The 19783-nt window shown below is 39.7% G+C and overlaps 1 protein-coding gene across 1 annotated transcript in view; it reads right to left on the bottom strand.

The window, feature by feature from the left end:
- Positions 1-7486, bottom strand: part of si:ch211-158d24.2 (multiple epidermal growth factor-like domains protein 9) — a 113705-nt gene extending 106219 nt beyond the window's left edge. The window contains exon 1 of the mRNA XM_061897439.1: positions 6897-7486. Coding sequence (XP_061753423.1) covers positions 6897-7335 — 439 coding nt within the window. The 5' untranslated portion in view covers positions 7336-7486. The remainder of the gene's footprint in view (positions 1-6896) is intronic.
- Positions 7487-19783: the final 12297 nt, after the last annotated feature.

Genomic DNA, 19783 nt, shown 5'->3' with positions numbered 1-19783 from the left:
GACATTTCCTTTCCTTTCTGCCTTTATAACTGAAGAGATTATAATCTGAGGAAGGTTAAATTTCAAATAAAAATGTTTACATTTATTGTCATTTTCTCCTGAACCTTTTTTATGATAGGTCAGGAAAAATACCAACAATAATCGATATTGACCGATACAAAACACTATTGTGATACAGTTTTCAGCCATATCACCAAGTCTTACGTGATCAGAATCGGTATCAACAGATCTCACTCATGGATGATCGGCATCAAAATCAGCAGCATACAACACCGATCACAACATCCCGGATGAAATACATGTATATGCTTTATAAATAAACGATAAGCGAAATTGGCATTAATTTCATGTGTGTATGTACAAAACCCAAAACCAGTGAAGTTGTCACGTTGTGTAAATGGTAAGTAAAAACAATGATTTGAAAATCCTTTTCAATTTATATTCAATAGAATAGACTGCAAAGACAAAATACTTAACGTCCAAACTGGTAAACTTTGTTGTTTTTTGCAAATATTAGCTCATTTGTAATTTGATGCATGCAACATGTTTCAAAAAAGCTGGCACAAGAGGCAAAAAAGACTGAAAAAGTTGAGGAATGCTCATCAAACACTTATTTAGAACATACCACAGGTCAACAGGCTCATTGGGAACAGGTGGGGTTCATGATTGAGTATAAAAGCAGCTTCCATGAAATGATCAGTCATTTACACACAAGGATGGGACGGGGGTCACCACTTCGAACAGTTTAAGAAGAACATTTCTCAACCAGCTATTGCAAGGAATTTAGGGATTTCACCATCTACGGTCCTTAATATCATCAAAAGGTTCAGAAAATCTGGAAAAATCACTGAACGTAAGTGGCAAGTTTGAAAACCAACATTGAATGCCCGTGACCTTCTATTCATTCCTCAGGCCGCACTGCATTGAAAACAGACATCAGTATGTAAAAGATATCACCACATGGGCTCAGGAACACTTCAGAAAACCACTATCGGTAACTACAGTTCATCGCTACATCTGTAAGTGAAAGTTAAAACTCTACTATGCAAAGCCAAAGCCATTTATCAACAACACCCAGAAATGCCACTGGCTCCACTAGGCCCGAGCTCATCTAATATGGACTGATGCAAAGTGGAAAAGTGTTCTGTGATCGGACGAGTCCACGATTCAAATTGTTTTTAGAAACTATGGATGTTGTCTCCCCCAGAACAAAGAGGAAAAGAACCATCCGGATAGTTATCGGCGCAAAGTTCAAAAGCCAGCATTTGTGACGGTATGGGGGTGTATTAGTTCCCAAGGCATGGGTAACTTACACATCTGTGAAGGCACCATTTATGCTGAAAGGTACATACAGGTTTTGGAGCAACATATGTTGCCATCCAAGCAACGTTATCATAGACGGTCCTGCTTATTTCAGCAAGACAATGCCAAGCCATGTGTTAGAACAGCGTGGCTTCATAGTAAAAGAGTGCAGGTACTACACTGGCCTGCCTGTAGTCCAGAACTGTCTCCCATGTGGTGCCTAAATTACCAAAACAGAGGCCCCGGACTGTTGAGCAACTTAAGCTGTACATCGTGCGAAAGGTAATACGAGAGAGAGAAGGTGCGAATCTGGTAACAAATGAAGGAAGAATTAGTTCCCAAGAAAAACAGCAGGTGGGGGTTTGGCTTCAAGTGGGAATATGTCGAACAGAAAATTGTAATTTGTCAAGTATGCGGCAAAAGCGTTGCTACAAAAAGTAGCATTACTGCTAATATGTAGCATCATTTGAAAAGTCACCTGCTAGATCATGAAGAGTGCTTACTCCGCATGTCAACATCTCCATTCAGTGCCACGCGCCCACACCATCAAAATGCCGAGGCAAACATTTCCACATCAACACCGTATGAAAAAAATAGTCAACAACAAAAGGAGATAATGTCCGCAGGAACCCACCACATAGCAAAGGAAGAACACTATTTAATTTCCTATTATGCAGCTCATTTTTATTTGACACTTATTGAAATATCTTGAGTGACATCATGCACAAAAAGTGCACATTATTTGATTTAAACTATTGTAGCGGCGTTCTGTACAAAAAGTGCACTTTAATTTAGCGTTTTTTTTATATGTCATCTTAGTGACATCATGCACAAAAGTGCACACATAGCTTGTGTTAAAAAATGTCTCTGACAATCTTGCACTTTCTGTTTTGAAATGACATGAATTGTTGTGCCACTGTTTAATAAATACAGTTTTGGTAAATTGACTTAGTTGTGATTTCCCTCTCTGCATGATAGTTTGAAATGAGCATATATTAACGCAGTATGAACAAGAATGTTTTAATGCAGACACATAGAATCATCATACTGCTGTGATTATATGTATCAAGTGTTAATTCAAGGCTAAGGCAAAATATCGACATGTATCGCGATATGCCCTGAAAATATTGAGATATTAAAAAAGGCCATATCGCCCAACCCTACCTCCAAAAAATAACAAACACCTTCTTTAAAACAGTTGTTTTTCTCGCTATAATAGGGCGAAACCATCCTTGCCCGGAAATTACATAATCTCCCACAGCACACCAGATTGTATCTCACGCTTTGAAAAACACTGTACTAAATGGATACAAGGAAACAATGAACCTTTCCCAGACACCGTCTGCTCCCCACGCTGTAAGTCTTTGCTGTCGTCCAGCATTCTGTTTTTGTTTACTTTGCAGATTCAGTTTCGTTCCGCATACCCATCCCTAAGCTTGAATGCCTTTTCTTAGCGGCACTCGCATTTTGTTTATTTTTGGTTTAAGCGTTAAGATATAGCTGCCACCTACTGATATGGAAGAGTATTACACGGTTACTCTGCCGAGCTCTAGACTGCACAGACACTCAACAACGGCACATTTGCGGATAATAAATTACTGCTTTGCAAATAATATCCATCCATCCTTCCATCTTCTTCCGCTTATCCAAGGTTTGGTCGCGGGGGCAACAACCTAAGCAGGGAAAATCAGACTTCCCTTTCCCCAGCCACTTTGTCTAGCTCTTCCCGGGGGATCCCGAGGCGTTCCCAGGCCAGCCGGGAGACATAGTCTTCCCAACGTGTCCTGGGTCTTCCCCGTGGCCTCCTACCGGTTGGACGTGCCCTAAACACCTCCCTAGGGAGGCGTTCGGGTGGCATCCTGACCAGAGGCCCAAACCACCTCATCTGGCTCCTCTCGATGTGGAGGAGCAGCGGCTTTACTTTGAGTTCCTCCCGGATGGCAGAGCTTCTCACCCTATCCTCTCGGCGGAGGAAACTCATTTCGGCCGCTTGTACCCGTGATCTTATCCTTTCGGTCATGACCCAAAGCTCATGACCATAGGTGAGGATGGGAACGTAGATCGACCGGTAAATTGAGAGCTTTGCCTTCCGGCTCAGCTCCTTCTTCACCACAACGGATCGGTACAACGTCCGCATTACTGAAGACGCCGCACCGATCCGCCTGTCGATCTCACGATCCACTCTTCCCCCACTCGTGAACAAGACTCCTAGGTACTTGAACTCCTCCACTTGGGGCAGTGTCTCCTCCCCAACCCGGAGATGGCATTCCACCCTTATTTTAACCCAATTCAGGTGAAATTACATAATCTCCCCCGGCACACCAGACTGTATCTCTTGCTTTGAAAAACACTACTAAATAGATACATGGAAACAATGTACCTTTGCCAGGCCGCATAGTTGCTCGAATGCTGCATTGACTGCAGCTGTTGTGACTGCAGGGACTCCATCCTCACATCACAGCCGTTGGATGTGTAAGAGGAGGGGCGCCGCTGTCATCCTCGCTCCATTCATGCCTTTCGGCTGCCGGGCCATTTTGTTTGGGTGTTGTTGCTCCACATATTTAGTATTCATCACGACTGGCGTCAAAACAAACACGCTCGGTCTGACACGCAATGATCATGTTTGTTGTTCCAAACAACCAACACTCCACGTAATCTCCTTTTATGAGGAAGCCTACTTCTGTTGCTTTAGTGAAGTGTTTTTCAACCTATTTTGAGCCAAGGCGCATTTTTTACATTGAAAAAATCCGAAGGCACACCACTAGCAGAAATCATTAAAAAACAAAACTCAGTTGCCCAGTAACCAAGCATGCATCAATATAGCTCTTGTCTCAAAGTAGGTGTGCTGTCACGACCTGTCAAATCACGCCCTGACTTATTTGGTGTTTTCCTGTGTGTGTAGTGTTTTAGTTCTTGTCTTACCCTCCTATTTTTGTGGCTTTTTCTCTTTTTGGGGGAATTTTCCTGTAGCAGTTTCATGTCTTCCTTTGAGCGACATTTCCCGCATCTACTTTGTTTTAGCAATCAAGAATATTTCACCTGTTTTCATCGTTCTTTGTGGGGACATTGTTGATTGTCATGTCATGTACGGATGTACTTTGTGGACGCTGTCTGCTCCACACGCTGTAAGTCTTTGCTGTCGTCCAGCATAACTTTGCAGTTTCAGTTTCGTTCTGCATAGCCATCCCTAAGCTTCAATGCCTTTTCTTAGCGGCACTCGCATTTTGTTTATTTTTGGTTTACGCGTTAAGATATGGAAGAGTATTACACGGTTACTCTGCCGAGCTCTAGACAGCACAGACACTCAACAACGGCACATTTGCGGATAATCAATAACTGCTTTGCAAATAATATTTTTAACCCAATTCAGGTGAAATTACATAATCTCCCCCAGCACACAGACTGTATCTCACGCTTTGAAAAAAACTGTACTAAGTTGATACATGGAAACGATGTACCTTTGCCAGGCCGCATTGTTGCTCGAATGCTGCATTGACTGCAGCTGCTGTGACTGCAGGGACTCCATCCTCACATCACATCCGTTGGATGTGTAAGAGGAGGGGCGCCGCTGTCATCCTCGCTCCATTCATGCCTTTCGGCTGCTGGCCATTTTGTTTGGGTGTTGTTGCTCCACATATTTAGTATTCATCACGACTGGCGTCAAAACAAACACGCTCGGTCCGACACGCAATGATCATGTTTGTTGTTCCAAACAACCAACACTCTGGGTAATCTCCCTTTATGAGGAGGCCTACTTCTGTTGCTTTAGTGCGGTGTTTTTCAACCTTTTTTTTAACTAAGGTGCATTTTTTTCATTGAAAAAATCCAAAGGCACACCACTAGCAGAAATCATTAAAAAAACAAAACTCTGTTGACTAGTAACCAAGCATGCATCAATATAGTTATTGTCTCAAAGTAGTTGTGCTGTTACGACCTGTCAAATCACGCCCTGACTTATTTGGTGTTTTCCTGTGTGTGTAGTGTTTTAGTTCTTGTCTTACCCTCCTATTTTTGTGGCTTTTTCTCTTTTTTGGGGAATTTTCCTGTAGCGGTTTCATGTCTTCCTTTGAGCGACATTTCCCGCATCTACTTTGTTTTAACAATCAAGAATATTTGACTTTTTTTTATCCTTCTTTGTGGGGACATTGTTGATTGTTATGTCATGAACGGATGTACTTTGTGGACGCCGTCTGCTCCACACGCTGTAAGTCTTTGCTGTCGTCCAGCATTCTGTTTTTGTTTACTTTGCAGTTTCAGTTTCATTCTGCATAGCCGTCCTTAAGCTTCAATGCCTTTTCTTAGCGGTACTCGCATTTTGTTTATTTTTGGTTTACGCGTTAAGGTATAGCTACCACTTACTGATATCGAAGAGTATTACACGGTTTCTCTGCCGAGTTCTAGACAGCACAGACACTCAACAACGGCACATTTGCGAATAATAAATTACTGGTTTGCAAATAATATTTTTAACCCAATTCAGGTGAAATTACATAATCTCCCCCAGCACACCAGACTGTATCTCTTGCTTTGAAAAACACTACTAAATAGATACATGGAAACAATGTACCTTTGCCAGGCCGCATAGTTGCTAGAATGCTGCATTGACTTCCTTTGAGCGATATTTACCACATCTACTTTTTTTTAACAATCAAGAATATTTCACTTGTTTTTATCCTTCTTTGTGGGGACATTGTTGATTGTCATGTCATGAACGGATGTACTTTGTGGACGCCGTCTGCTCCACACTCTGTAAGTCTTTGCTGTCGTCCAGCATTCAGTTTTTGTTAACTTTGCAGTTTCAGTTTCGTTCTGCATAGCCATCCCTAAGCTTGAATGCCTTTTCTTGTTATTTTTTGGTTTACGCGTTAAGATTTGGAAAAGTATTACATGGTTACTCTGCCAAGCTCTAGACAGCACAGACACTCAACAACGGCACATTTGCGGATAATAAATTACTGCTTTGCAAATAATATTTTGAACCCAATTCAGGTGAAATTACATAATCTCCTACGGCACACCAGACTGTATCTATTGCTTTGAAAAAAACTGTACTAAGTAGATACATGGAAACAATGTACCTTTGCCAGGCCGCATTGTTGCTCGAATGCTGCATTGACTGCAGCTGTTGTGACTGCAGGGACTCCATCCTCACATCACATCCATTGGATGTGTAAGAGGAGGGGTGCCGCTGTCATCCTCGCTCCATTCATGCCTTTCGGCTGCCGGGCCATTTTGTCTGGGTGTTGTTGATCCACATATTTAATATTCATCACGACTGGCGTCAAAACAAACATGCTCGGTCATGATCATGTTTGTTGTTACGCCAAACAACAAACACTCCGCGTGATCTCCCTTTATTAGGAGGCCTACTTCTGTTGCTTTAGTGGATTATTTGAAGACAAGCAGCATGCATTAACTAGAGGGTCCATTGTTGTGCTTTATCTGCTGGCTCTCTGCGTCAAAGGCGGGTTTTTATCACCCCCATGTCCCGCACTCGGGTTTTCTCTGCACCTTTTTAACCCACATCCTCTCCAAAAAAAAAAAAAAAGAATAAATGTTTTACTTTCACTTGCATTTCGTTCGACGACACTCACCTTGGCTGCTCTCCAGGGATGTGTCAGATGCGTCCATCCTATCCGCAGACCACGCATCGTTGGCCGAACGCGGAGAGACCACGGACGTCATAGTCTGGAGGATTTTCTCCGGGGTAGAGAGCGATGACGCGTGGGGGTCTGCGGATCTTTTCCGGGGGGGGGTTAACCTGGAAGCACCGGAGTCGGCTATCGCTTTCGTGGCGGGGGAGAGCGTGGCGGTCGGCGGGGCGCGAGTCGCCGCGGAGCCGGGGGGAACAATGGCAGACGGCGGCGTCAAAGCGAACCTGCTGTCCGGTAAACGGCGAGGCGTGTCGGTGGAAATAGGCGACGCATCGTAGAGGCTGATGCGAGGTGCGGCAAGAGCAAATCCGGTTATAAAGACATAGAAAACGAATCCCAGGACCGACGATATGTACATCATTAAGGACGTGAATCTCATATTCGGTCTCAGCTCTCCATTAAAGCCGCAGTATCGGTCTCTGTCAGACCTTTCCCTGAATGGATGCGATACTCCACCATCGATGTCTTCCGGCGGCGCTTCATGAACCACACCGTGCAACCTACCGCGTCCGTGCGAGCGCTCGTCTCTGCGGCAGCCAATAGGAACGCGGGCAGGGCAATAAAACACCGCCCCCCCCTGTTAGCTGATTGGATGAACGTCTCAACAATTTAAAGAGGGCAAAGAGTATTGTTGTTTTTTGTTGGGTTTATTTTTTATTCCTTAGGCCAGGGGTCGGGAACCTTTTTGGCTGAGAGAGCCAAGAAGCCGAATATATTAAAATGTATTTCCGTAAGAGCCATGTAATATTTTTTTAACACTAAACACAACATTTGTAGAGTATAACAGGTCTCTTATTCTTTTTAATAACATTGTTATTCTGAAGCTAACTGTGGAGGGTGCGTGGCCTGTAGGCCTGCAGCGAACTGGGGTGTGCAAGGACCAGCCTCGAAATCAGCGACAGGTGCGTAGATGGCCTACCTGGGCCTTGTTGTTATCTAATCATCTGTCGCAATGTTATAAGGAGCAGCCAAGAGGAGAGACGGGGTTGGGGCTGGAGCCGGAGCGGGAGCGAGAACGAAAGAGAAAAAGACAATTGTTGGAAAGGGGTGGTATAGCTCGGTTGACAGAGCGTCCGTGCCAGCAACTTGAGGGTTGCAGGTTCGATTCCCGCTTCCGCCATCCTAGTCACTGCCGTTGTGTCCTTGGGCAAGACACTTTACCCGCCTGCTCCCAGTGCCACCCACACTGGTTTGAAATGTAACTTAGATATTGGGTTTCACTATGTAAAGCGCTTTGAGTCACTAGAGAAAACGCGCTATTAAAAAAAAAAAGCCAACTGAGAGACTTATTGAATAATAAAACAATATTGTAACCCTGAAACAGGCTCCCATGTTGGTGCTTGGTGGTCTTAAAAAAACCCTGGAGGGCAAGACCCACACTAACCAATAATGAATAAATTACTTCTTACCATTAACGCAATTTCTTGAACATAAAAATGCATGAAAATGTTATTATTCATTACTTATCGTGTTAAGCAATGTCAGCTCATATTTATCCAAGAGCCAGATGCAGTCATCAAAGGAGCCACATCTGGCTCGCAAGCCATAGGTTCCCTACCCCTGCTTTTGGCAAAAAATATTCTAAATAAATGTCGATTTATGAAAGTAAGGCCTACATTTTCTAATCGGCTTAATGGTTTACAGCAGGGGTCACCAACCTTTTTGAAACCAAGAGCTACTTCTTGGGTACTGATTAATGCGAAGGGCTACCAGTTTGATACACACTTAAATAAATTGCCAGAAATAGCCAATTTGCTCAATTAACCTTTAATTAAAAAAAATAATAATAATTTAAAAAAAAAAAAATATATATATATATATATATATATATATATCTGTGTTGGCCCTGTGATGAGGTGGCGACTTGTCCAGGGTGTACCCCGCCTTCCGCCCGATTGTAGCTGAGATAGGCGCCAGCGCCCACCGCGACCCCAAAAAGGGAATAAGCGGTAGAAAATGGATGGATGGATGGATGGATATATATATATATATATATATATATATATAGGGGCGCCGAAAAGGGGGGTAAAGGAGATGGATTCTAGGGGCCCATGATGGAGGGGGGCCCAGAGAGGCCTCTAATGATGATGAAATTATGTGTTGGGGGCTGTCACGCCAAATTTCTTCTCCCTACAAACCCCCCACCACCCCCCAACCCCCATTTACTTCCGGGGTCATGATTAATACAGACGTTTTGTTAACGCTATATTATAAAAATATAACAAATGTTGTCTGTCCATCTGTGTTGGCCCTGCGATGAGGTGGCGACTTGTCCAGGGTGTACCCCGCCTTCCGCCCGATTGTAGCTGAGATAGGCGCCAGCGCCCCCCGCGACCCCAAAAGGGAATAAGCGGTAGAAAATGGATGGATGGATGGATAACGCTATATTATAAAAATATAACGCTATAATATAAAAATACAGACGTTTTGTTAACGCTATATTATAAAAAAATTTAAAAAACAATTTACAAACAAAACACAAGCTATGGGATGACATAAGAGGAAATGTGACCCCGGAAGTAGATGCGCCATCCCATAGCTTGTGTTTGTAAATTGTTTTTTAATTTTTTTTATAATATGGCGTGAACAAAACGTCTGTATTTTTATAATATAGCATTATATTTTTATAATATAGCATTATATTTTTATAATATAGCGTTAACAAAACATCTGTATTAATCATGACCCCGGAAGTAAATGCGGGGGGAAGTTTTTGTAGGGGGGAAGAAATTTGGTGCGACAGATTCTTTACATGTGGCCCAAAATCCCTAGTGGCGCCCCTGTATGTATGTATATATGTATGTATGTATGTATATATGTATGTATGTATGTATATATGTATGCATGTATATATATATATATATATATTTATATATATATATATATATATATATATATATATATATATATATGGGTAAATCTGTCTGTCATTCCGTCATACATTTTATTTCCTTTTACGGAAGGTTTTTTGTAGAGAATAAATGATGAAAAAAACACTTAATTGAACGGTTTAAAAGAGAAGAAAACAGGAAAATAATAAAAATAACATTTTGAAACATAGTTTTTCTTCAATTTCGACTCTTTAAAATTCAAAATTCAACCCCAAAAAAATTGACAAAAACTAGCTAATTCGAATCTTTTTGAAAAAGTAATTAAAAAAAAGAAATTATGAAACATCATTAGTAATTTTTCCTGATTAGGATTAATTTTAGAATTTTGATGACATGTTTTAAATAGGTTAAAATCCGATCTGCACTTCGTTAGAATATATAACAAATTGGACCTAGCTATATTTCTAACAAAGACAAATCATTATTTCTTCTAGATTTCCCAGAACAAAAATTTTAAAAGAAATTCAAAAGACTCTGAAATAAGATTTAAATTTGATTCTACAGATTTTCTAGATTTGCCGGAATAATTTTTTAAAATTTTAATCATAATAAGTTTGAATAAATATTTCACAAATATTCTTCGTCGAAAAAACAGAAGCTAAAATGAAGAATTAAATTAAAATGTATTTATTATTCTTTACAATAAGAAAATAAATTTACTTGAACATTGATTTAAATTGTCAGGAAAGAAGAGGAAGGAATTTAAAAGGTAACAAGGTATATGTTTTTTAAAAATCCTAAAATAATTTTTAAGGTTGTATTTTTTCTCTAAAATTGTCTTTCTGAAAGTTATAAGAAGCAAAGTAAAAAAAATAAATGAATTTATTTAAACAAGTGAAGACCAAGTCTTTCAAATATTTTCTTGGATTTTCAAATTCTATTTGAGTTTTGTCTCTCTTAGAATTAAAAATGTCGAGCAAATCGAGACCAGCTTGCTAGCAAATAAATACAATTTAAAAAATAGAGGCAGCTCAGTGGTAAGTGCTGCTATTTGAGCTATTTTTAGAACAGGCCAGCGGGCGACTCATCTGGTCCTTACGGGCTACCTGGTGCCCGCATTGGTGACCCCTGGTTTACAGTTATCAATCAAATATTGGAGGATGATTAGGGGCACAGATGCCCTTAAAGGCCTACTGAAACCCACTACTACCGACCACGCAGTCTGATAGTTTATATATCAATGATGAAATATTAACATTGCAACACATGCCAATACGGCCTTTTTAGTTTACTAAATTACAATTTATAATTTCCCGCGGAGTTTCCTGTTGAAAACATACCGGAATGATGACACGTATGATGACGCGTGTTTGTGACTTTATTGGTTGGAGGGGACATATTAGCGCAGCACCACTTACTGCTAAAAGTCTTCTCTTTTCATTGCGAAATTACACAGTATTCTGGACATTTGTGTTGCTGAATCTTTTGCAATTTGTTCAATTAATAATGGAGAAGTCAAAGTAGAAAGATGGAGGTGGGAAGCTTTAGCTTTTAGCCACACAAACACACAGTGTTTCCTTGTTTAAAATTCCCGGAGGTGGAGCTTTACTATGGATCAGAGCGGTCAAGCAAACATGGATCCTGACTACATGTCAACCAGCAGTTTTCGGTGAGAAAATTGTGGGACTAAGTCTCCTCTTACTGGAGATAAGCGGACTTTCTGTCCTGCTGCAGCTTAGTGACTTTCCTCAGACACTCTGCCGTCAACACACCCGTGGACACACCCCTCCGACTATAAGGTACTATTTAACTCACTAAGACACTAGCAACACAATAGGCAGACAAGGGATTCCCCAGAATTATCCAAGTAAATGTGTCTAAAAACATCTGAATCGCTCTCACTGCAATCGCCTTTTTTTTTTTCTAGTCCTACACTCTAAATTTCCTCATCCACGAATATTTCATCCTCGCTCAAATTAATGGGGAGATTGTCGTTTTGTCGGTCCGAATAGCTCTCGCTGCTGGATGCTCACATTATAAACAATGTGAGGATGTGAGGAGCCCTACAACCCGTGACGTCATCGTCTGCTACTTCCGGTAAAGGCAAGGCTTTTTTATTAGCGACCAAATGTTGCGAACTTTATCGTCGATGTTCTCTACTAAATCCTTTCAGCAAAAATATGGCAATATCGCGAAATGATCAAGTATGACACATAGAATGGACCTGCTATCCCCGTTTGAATAACAACATCTAATTTCAGTAGGCCTTTAAATTGATGTCTTTGTTAAAAACATTTAAAGTGATTTTTTTTCAGATTTGTTCATATTATTATTTATTATTATTCAATACTATATCTGTATTTGTTTTTGTTTTCATTCCTTGACATGTTTCGCTGATGTTGAAAGTGCCTTGGCTTTTGTGTCCATTATAAATGTGTGTATGTTGTTCAATAAAATATAAAATAAAATAAAATACATTTGTCCATCCCTCCATTCACCCATTTTCTACCGCGTGTCCCCTTTGTCTTTACAGTATAAAGAGCAAAGAGTGGACCAAGACAATTTAAAACAAAATAGATAGATGGATGGATGGATGGATGGATGGATGGATGGATGGATGGATTATATAGATAGATAGATAGATAGATAGATAGATAGATAGATGGATAGTACTTTATTGATTCATTTTCCTGAGGGAACTCAATCAATCACAAGTGTCTCAAAGGGCTGCACAAGCCACAAAGACATCCGCTGATCAACGCCCACATAAGGGCAAGGAAAAACTCACCACCCAGTGGGACGTCGATGAGAATGACTATGAGAAACCTTGGAGAGGACCGCCCCCTTTAGGGGAGACCGGATGCAATGGACGTCGAGGGGGTCTGACATAATATTGTGAAAGTCCAGTCGATAGTGGATCTAACATAATAGTGAGAGTCCAGTCCATAGTGGATCTAACATAACAGTGAGAGTCCAGTCCATAGTGTATCTAACATAATAGTGAGAGTCCAGTCCATAGTGGGGCCAGCAGGAGACCAGCCCGAGAGGAGACAGGTCAGCAGCGCAGAGATGTCCCCAACCGATGCACAGGCGAGCGGTCCATCCCCGGGTCCCGACTCTGGACAGCCAGCACTTCCTCCATGGCCACCGGACCAGTGGCAGCTGCGACTTTCTTGGCTCCTCCATGGCTTCCCTCAGAGACACTGGCGGTCACCACATCCCTCCGACTTTCAGGTATGACTATATAATCTCACTAAAACACTAGTAACACAATAAGCAGATAAGGGATTTTCCAGAATTATCCTAGTAAATGTGTCTAATAACATCTAAATCGCTCCCACTGCCCTCGTCTTTTTTTTTCTTTTTTTCTTCTAGTCCTTCACTCTCACTATCCTCATCCACGAATCTTTCATCCTCGCTCAAATTAATGGGGAAATTGTCGCTTTCTCGGTCCGAATCGCTCTCGCTGCTGGTGGCTATGATTGTAAACAATGTGAGGATGTGAGGAGCTCTACAACCAGTGACGTCACGCGCACATCGTCTGCTACTTCCGGGACAGGCAAGGCTTTTTTATTAGCGACCAAAAGTTGCAAACTTTATCGTGGATGTTCTCTACTAAATCCTTTCAGCAAAAATATGGCAATATCACGAAATAATTAAGTATGACACATAGAATGGACCTGCTATACCCGTTTAAATAAGAAAATCTAATTTCAGTAGGCCTTTAAGTGCACAGGAAGCCAGTGCAGGTGAGCCAGTATAAGTATATGTATATACAGTGAAGGTATATCTATATATGTATATAAAGGTATATACAGTATAGGCCTAATATGATCACACTTTCTTGTTCTTGTCAAAAGTCTAGCAGCCGAATTTTGTACCAACTGTAATCTTTAATACTAGACATAGGGAGACCCGAAAATAATACATTACAGTAATCGAGACTGTTGGTCGCTACATCTGTAAGTGCAAGTTAAAACTCTACTATGCAAAGCCAAACCCATTTATCAACAACACCCTGAAACACCGCCGGCTTGGCTGGGCCCGAGTTTTGATTGATTGATGGATTGATACTTTTATTAGTAGATTGCACAGTTCAGTACATTTCCTTACAATTGACCACTAAATGGTAACACCCGAATAAGTTTTTCAACTTGTTTAATCAATTCATGGTACAAATATATACTATCAGCATAATACAGTCATCACACAGGTTAATCATCATAGTATGTACATTTAATTATTTACAATCCGTGGGTGGGATGAGGAACTTTGGTTGATATCAGTACTTCAGTCATCAACAATTGCATCAACAGAGAAATGAACTTTGAAACAGTGTAGGTCTTACTTAGTAGGATATGTACAGCCAGCAGAGAACATAGTGAGTTCAGATAGCATAAGAGCATATATGATGAACACTTCAGAAAACCACTATCAGTAACTACAGTTCATCGCTACATCTGTAAGTGAAAGTTAAAACTCTACTATGCAAAGCCAAAGCCATTTATCAACAACACCCAGAAATGCCACTGGCTCCACTGGGCCCGAGCTCATCTAAGATGGACTGATGCAAAGTGAAAAGGTGTTCAGTGGTCCGATGAGTCCACATTTCAAACTATATTTGGAAACAGAGGACGTGGTGTCCTCCAGAAAAAAGAGAAAAATAACCATTCGGATTGCGCAAAGTTCAAAAGCCAGCATCTGTGATGGTATGGGGGTGCATTAGTGCCTAAGACATGGGTAACTTACACATATGTGAAGGCACCATTATTGCTGAATAGTCCATACAGGTTTTGGAGAAACATATGTTGTCATCCAAGCAACGTTATCATGGACGCCCCCGCTTATTTCAGCAAGACAATGCCAAGCCACATGTTACAACAGCGTGGCTTCATAGTAAAAGAGTGCGGGTACTTTCCTGGCCCGCCTGCAGTCCAGACCTGTCTCCCATCGAAAATGTGTGGCGCATTATGAAGCGTAAAATACCACAACGGAGACCCAGGACTGTTGAACGACTGAAGCTTTACATAAAACAAGAATGGGAAAGAATTCCACTTTCAAAGCTTCAACAATTAGTTTCCTCAAATCCCAAACGTTTATTAAGTGTTGTTAAAAGAAAAGGTGATGTAACACAGTGGTGAACATGCCCTTTCCCAACTACTTTGGCACGTGTAGCAGCCATGAAATTATAAGTTAATTATTATTTGCAAAAAAAAAAACAAAGTTTATGCGTTTGAACATCAAATATCTTGTCTTTGTTGTGCATTCAATTGAATATGGGTTGAAAATTATTTGCAAATCATTGTATTCCGTTTATATTTACATCTAACACAATTTCCCAACTCATATGGAAACATTGTTTGTATTATCATTCACAGTTTGGATGTGAACATTTTATATCACGGTCGTCGTGACCAAAATCCTCTTTATTATTGTGCTATTGCTGAACGTACTCAAAAAGTACACTATAAGGTTTTGTCCGAAGTATTATTAATAACTAAAATAAATACACGCACTGACAGAAAAGCTATTATTTTGCATGTTTTATGTTTGTTACGATAGTTTTTTAGTTCTAATTAATGGATAACCTTTTATTGTTTAAAAGATTCCTTTTTACTGTAGCACTTTAAGACGTCTTTAAATGAAAAGCTGGGGAAAAATAAAATCCATGATAAATATTTATTATTACTTTTTGTTCTACTCTTTTCAGCTGTCCTGTGAAGAGACGGAGCCGACGAGCCGACAGCGGGATGGGACAGACGGCGGTCCTACCCGAGACGGCGGCCAGGAGACGGGGCATGCGGCAGAGAGGAGAGGCGGAGCGCACTCGGAGCAACGCCGCAGCCAGCCGAGTCAGGTGCGTAAGTGACACACCTGCAGTCGATCCCTACATCTTCTGCTGCAGTATAAAAGGGGAGAGGGAGGAACGATCGCGGCAGAAGTAGGTGAGGAAACCACGGCGAACAACGACCACGAGCACGACGAGCCACCGAAAGGTGCGCCGCGACGAGCAGGAAGAGCCAGCGCGCTAGAAAGTAGCACGTCCGACTGGCAACAAGACATGTTTATTGAAAGAATAAACCAGAGTCAAACCTGTTACGATGCGTCCTGTATCGATCGGCACTGCAAACCCACACGATGACAGCTGGAGACCCGTCACAACACCATAAAGGACGGCATGGCGCAGTGGAAGAAGGGCCGTGCGCAACCCGAGGATCCCAGGTTCAATCCCCACCTAGTACCAACCTCGTCACATCCGTTGTGTCCTGAGCAAGACACTTCACCCTTGCTCCTGATGGGTGCTGGTTAGCGCCTTGCATGGCAGCTCCCTCCATCAGTGTGTGAATGTGTGTGTGAATGGGTGAATGTGGAAGTAGTGTTAAAGCGCTTTGAGTACCTTGAAGGTAGAAAAGCGCTATACAAGTACAACCCATTTATAAAAGCAACTCGGTCTGGTAATACTCTGAATATTTATCGATCACTTTACACAATTGAATATCTCGGTTACTCAGACAGTAATGCATCGTTATAAGTTCAGACTGAGGTCACGGGGAAGTATTTCAATGTCTCTTGTTTTCACGTTGGCATTTTAAGCTAGCGTCTTTGAGTTGATAAAATTTCAGTTATCAATCTCGATTTTTCCAACATTTTTATTCAAAACGGTAATTTACCACGGTTATCATTAAAAGAGTTTATCGCTACATCCCTAATTCCCACGCGGCGCCCTCACCCTAACCAAATCTCACCATATTTGTACTAAACGTTTGTGCTTGTCCGGTATCAGCCCTAATCATGGTCCACACTTTTATCATTTAGTAGTTTGGAATAGCATAAAAGGTTTGATCAGGGGAAATTAGTCAAAGAGAGAAACGCCAACTTATTACCTATATCTGGAATGGACATATGCTGTCTTTAAGTTGAAGTAGGGTACTTGTTTTTTTCTACAATAAGCTCATGACGCAGTAAGTTGAATGATGCGGACACGTTTGTTACTGGATACCTTTTGATATGCTTCTGCCATGGAGACTTTGTATGCTATAATGACTTAATACTTGTTTGTATTGAAAAATTTGCTGTTTTAGAGTGAAATATTGTTAAAATAATTATTATGTATGTCTAGCTCGTGTGCTATTGTGTCCTTAGCTGTTGTGTAGCTGCCAGCTCCGAGTAGCCTATCACCTAGCATGTTTACCTTTGGTAAATACTGACCTTTAGTGGTGAGAAAATACATAACATCACAAATCTCCCTGCCCACTTATATGACGATATATATATATATATATATATATATATATATATACTGCTTGTATCCGAGATATTAGACGAAAAAAATATATTATCCAATACTTTTCTTTTTTGCCGACATCAAACCGATAACAATATCGGATCGGGAAGCCCAAATCAAACGTTTTGTTAAAATACTTTTTAGAGCTTAGTGCCTAAAGACTTGCCAAAGTGTGGTTAGTGAATTCGTGGAAAATGTGCCAGAAGTGACACGTTAGTAAATACTGACCTCTAGTGGTCAGAAAAATACATTACACCACAAGTCTACCTGCTCACTCTTATGCCTATTGCTGTTTATATATATATATATATATATATATATATATATATATATATATATATATATATATATATATAGCTGAGATAGGCGCCAGCGCCCCCGCGACCCCGAAAGGGAATAAGCGGTAGAAAATGGATGGATATATATATATATATATATATATATCCATCCATCCATCCATGTTATACGGCTTATCCCTTTCGCGGTCGCGGGAGGAAATACAGCCTATCTCAGCTACGATCGGGCGGAAGACAGTGTACACCCTGGACAAGTCGCCACCTCATCACAGGGCCAACACATGTTTGCTTTAGGAGTATTGTTTAAATGACTGTTATATTGAGTGTGACAGTTGTACTATCATCTGTCATATTGAGTAAAAAAATATTTTTTGTATTTGCAGACCTTCCCAAAACACCTGCTTCTATTAAATCTCACATAGATACATTATTACAGGCATTATTAGACGTATCGCAAGTTTGGTTTAGGAGTTATGTTTTTATATCCCTTTTTATATTGCTTATTTTCGCATTATCTCAGGATTCTAAGAACATATACTGTCATATTGAGTAAAAAACTAAATTTTGTGTTTGCAAGCCTTGAAAAAGCTTATGTTTCGAGTAAAACTCACACACATACATTATTTCAGGCATCATTAGGTATTTTGCATGTTTGGTTTTTTGTAGTTATGTTTAAATAACTGTCATATTGAGTGTGACAGTTATACAGTCATATTGAGTAAAAAACACATTTTTGTATTTGCAAACCTTACAAAAGTACCTGATTCTCGTAAAACTCACATACATACATTATTACAGGCATTTTTTAAAGATATTGCATGTTTTGTTTAGGAGTTATGTTTGTATATTTCTTTTAATATTGCTATTTTTTTTTGCAATATCTCAGGATTCTAAGAACATTACTGTCATATTGAGAAAAAAGCTAATTTTTTTGTTTGCGAACCTTAAAAAAAGCATTAATTTCGAGTAAAACCTACAAAGATACATTATTTGAGGCATTATTAACCATTTTGCATGTTTGGTTTTTAGTAGTTATGTTTAAATAACTGTCATATTGAGTGTGACAGCTATACGGTCATATTGAGTAAAACAATATTTTTGTATTTGCAAACCTTACAAAAGTACCTGATTCTCGTAAAACTCACATACATACATTATTACAGGCATTTTTAGACATATCGCATGTTTGGTTTAGGGCAGGGGTCACCAACCTTTTTGAAACCCAGAGCTACTTCTTGGGTACTGATTAATGCGAAGGGCTACCAGTTTGATACACATTTAAATAAATTGCCAGAAATAGCCAATTTGCTCAATTTCCCTTTAATCAATAAATCTGAATACATAAAAAAAATGGGTATTTCTGTCTGTCATTTCGTCGTACATTTTTTTTCCTTTTATGGAAGGTTTTTTGTAGAGAATAAATGATGAAGAAATAACTTAATTAAAACATTTAAAAGAGGAGAAAACACGAAAAAAATTAAAATTTAATTTTGAAACATAGTTTATCTTCAATTTCAACTCTTTAAAATTCAAAATACAAACGAAAAAAATGAAGAGTAAAACTAGCTAATTCGAATCTTTTTGAAAAAATTAAAAAAAGAATTTATGGAACATCATTAGTAATTTTTCCTGATCAAGATTCATTTTACAATTTGGATGACATGGTTTAAATAGTTTAAAATCCACTTTGAAATAAGATTTAAATTTGATTCTACAGATTTTCTAGATTTGCCAGAATATTTTTTGGGAATTTTAATCATAGTAGGTTTGAATAAATATTTCGCAAATATTCTTCGTCGAAAAAACAGAAGCTAAAATGAAGGATTAAATTGAAATGTATTTATTATTCTTTGCAATAAAAACAAAAATAATTAATTAAAAATTGATTTAAATTATCAGGAAAGAAGAGGATGGAATGTAAAAGATAAAAATGTATATGTGTTTAAAAATCCTAAAATCATTTTTTAAAGTTGTATTTTTTCTCTAAAATTGTCTTTCTGAAAGTTATAAAAAGCAAAGTAAAAAAATAAATACATTTATTTAAACAAGTGAAGACCAAGTCTTTAAAATATTTTCTTGGATTTTCAAATTCTATTTAAGTTTCGGCTCTCTTAGAATTAAAAATGTCGAACAAAGCGAGACCAGCTTGCTAGTAAATAAATACAATTTAAAAAAATAGAGGCAGCTCACTGGTAAGTGCTGCTATTTGAGCTATTTTTAGAACAGGCCAGCGGGCGACTCATCCGGTCCTTACGGGCGACCTGGTGCCCGCGGGCACCACGTTGGTGACCCCTGGTTTAGGAGTTTATATAATTTTCTCAAAGCGTGCAACTGTACTCTCGGCAATGTTGTTACAGCGGGCCGACGAAAGATGGCAGTAAAATAAAGCTAAAAAAAAAAAAAAAAAAAAAAAAA

The sequence above is a fragment of the Nerophis ophidion genome, linkage group LG01, assembly GCF_033978795.1.
Source record: "Nerophis ophidion isolate RoL-2023_Sa linkage group LG01, RoL_Noph_v1.0, whole genome shotgun sequence".
Lineage (NCBI taxonomy): Eukaryota > Metazoa > Chordata > Actinopteri > Syngnathiformes > Syngnathidae > Nerophis > Nerophis ophidion.
Note: the sequence above shows the minus strand (reverse complement) of the source record. Positions and strands in the feature narration are given on the sequence as shown.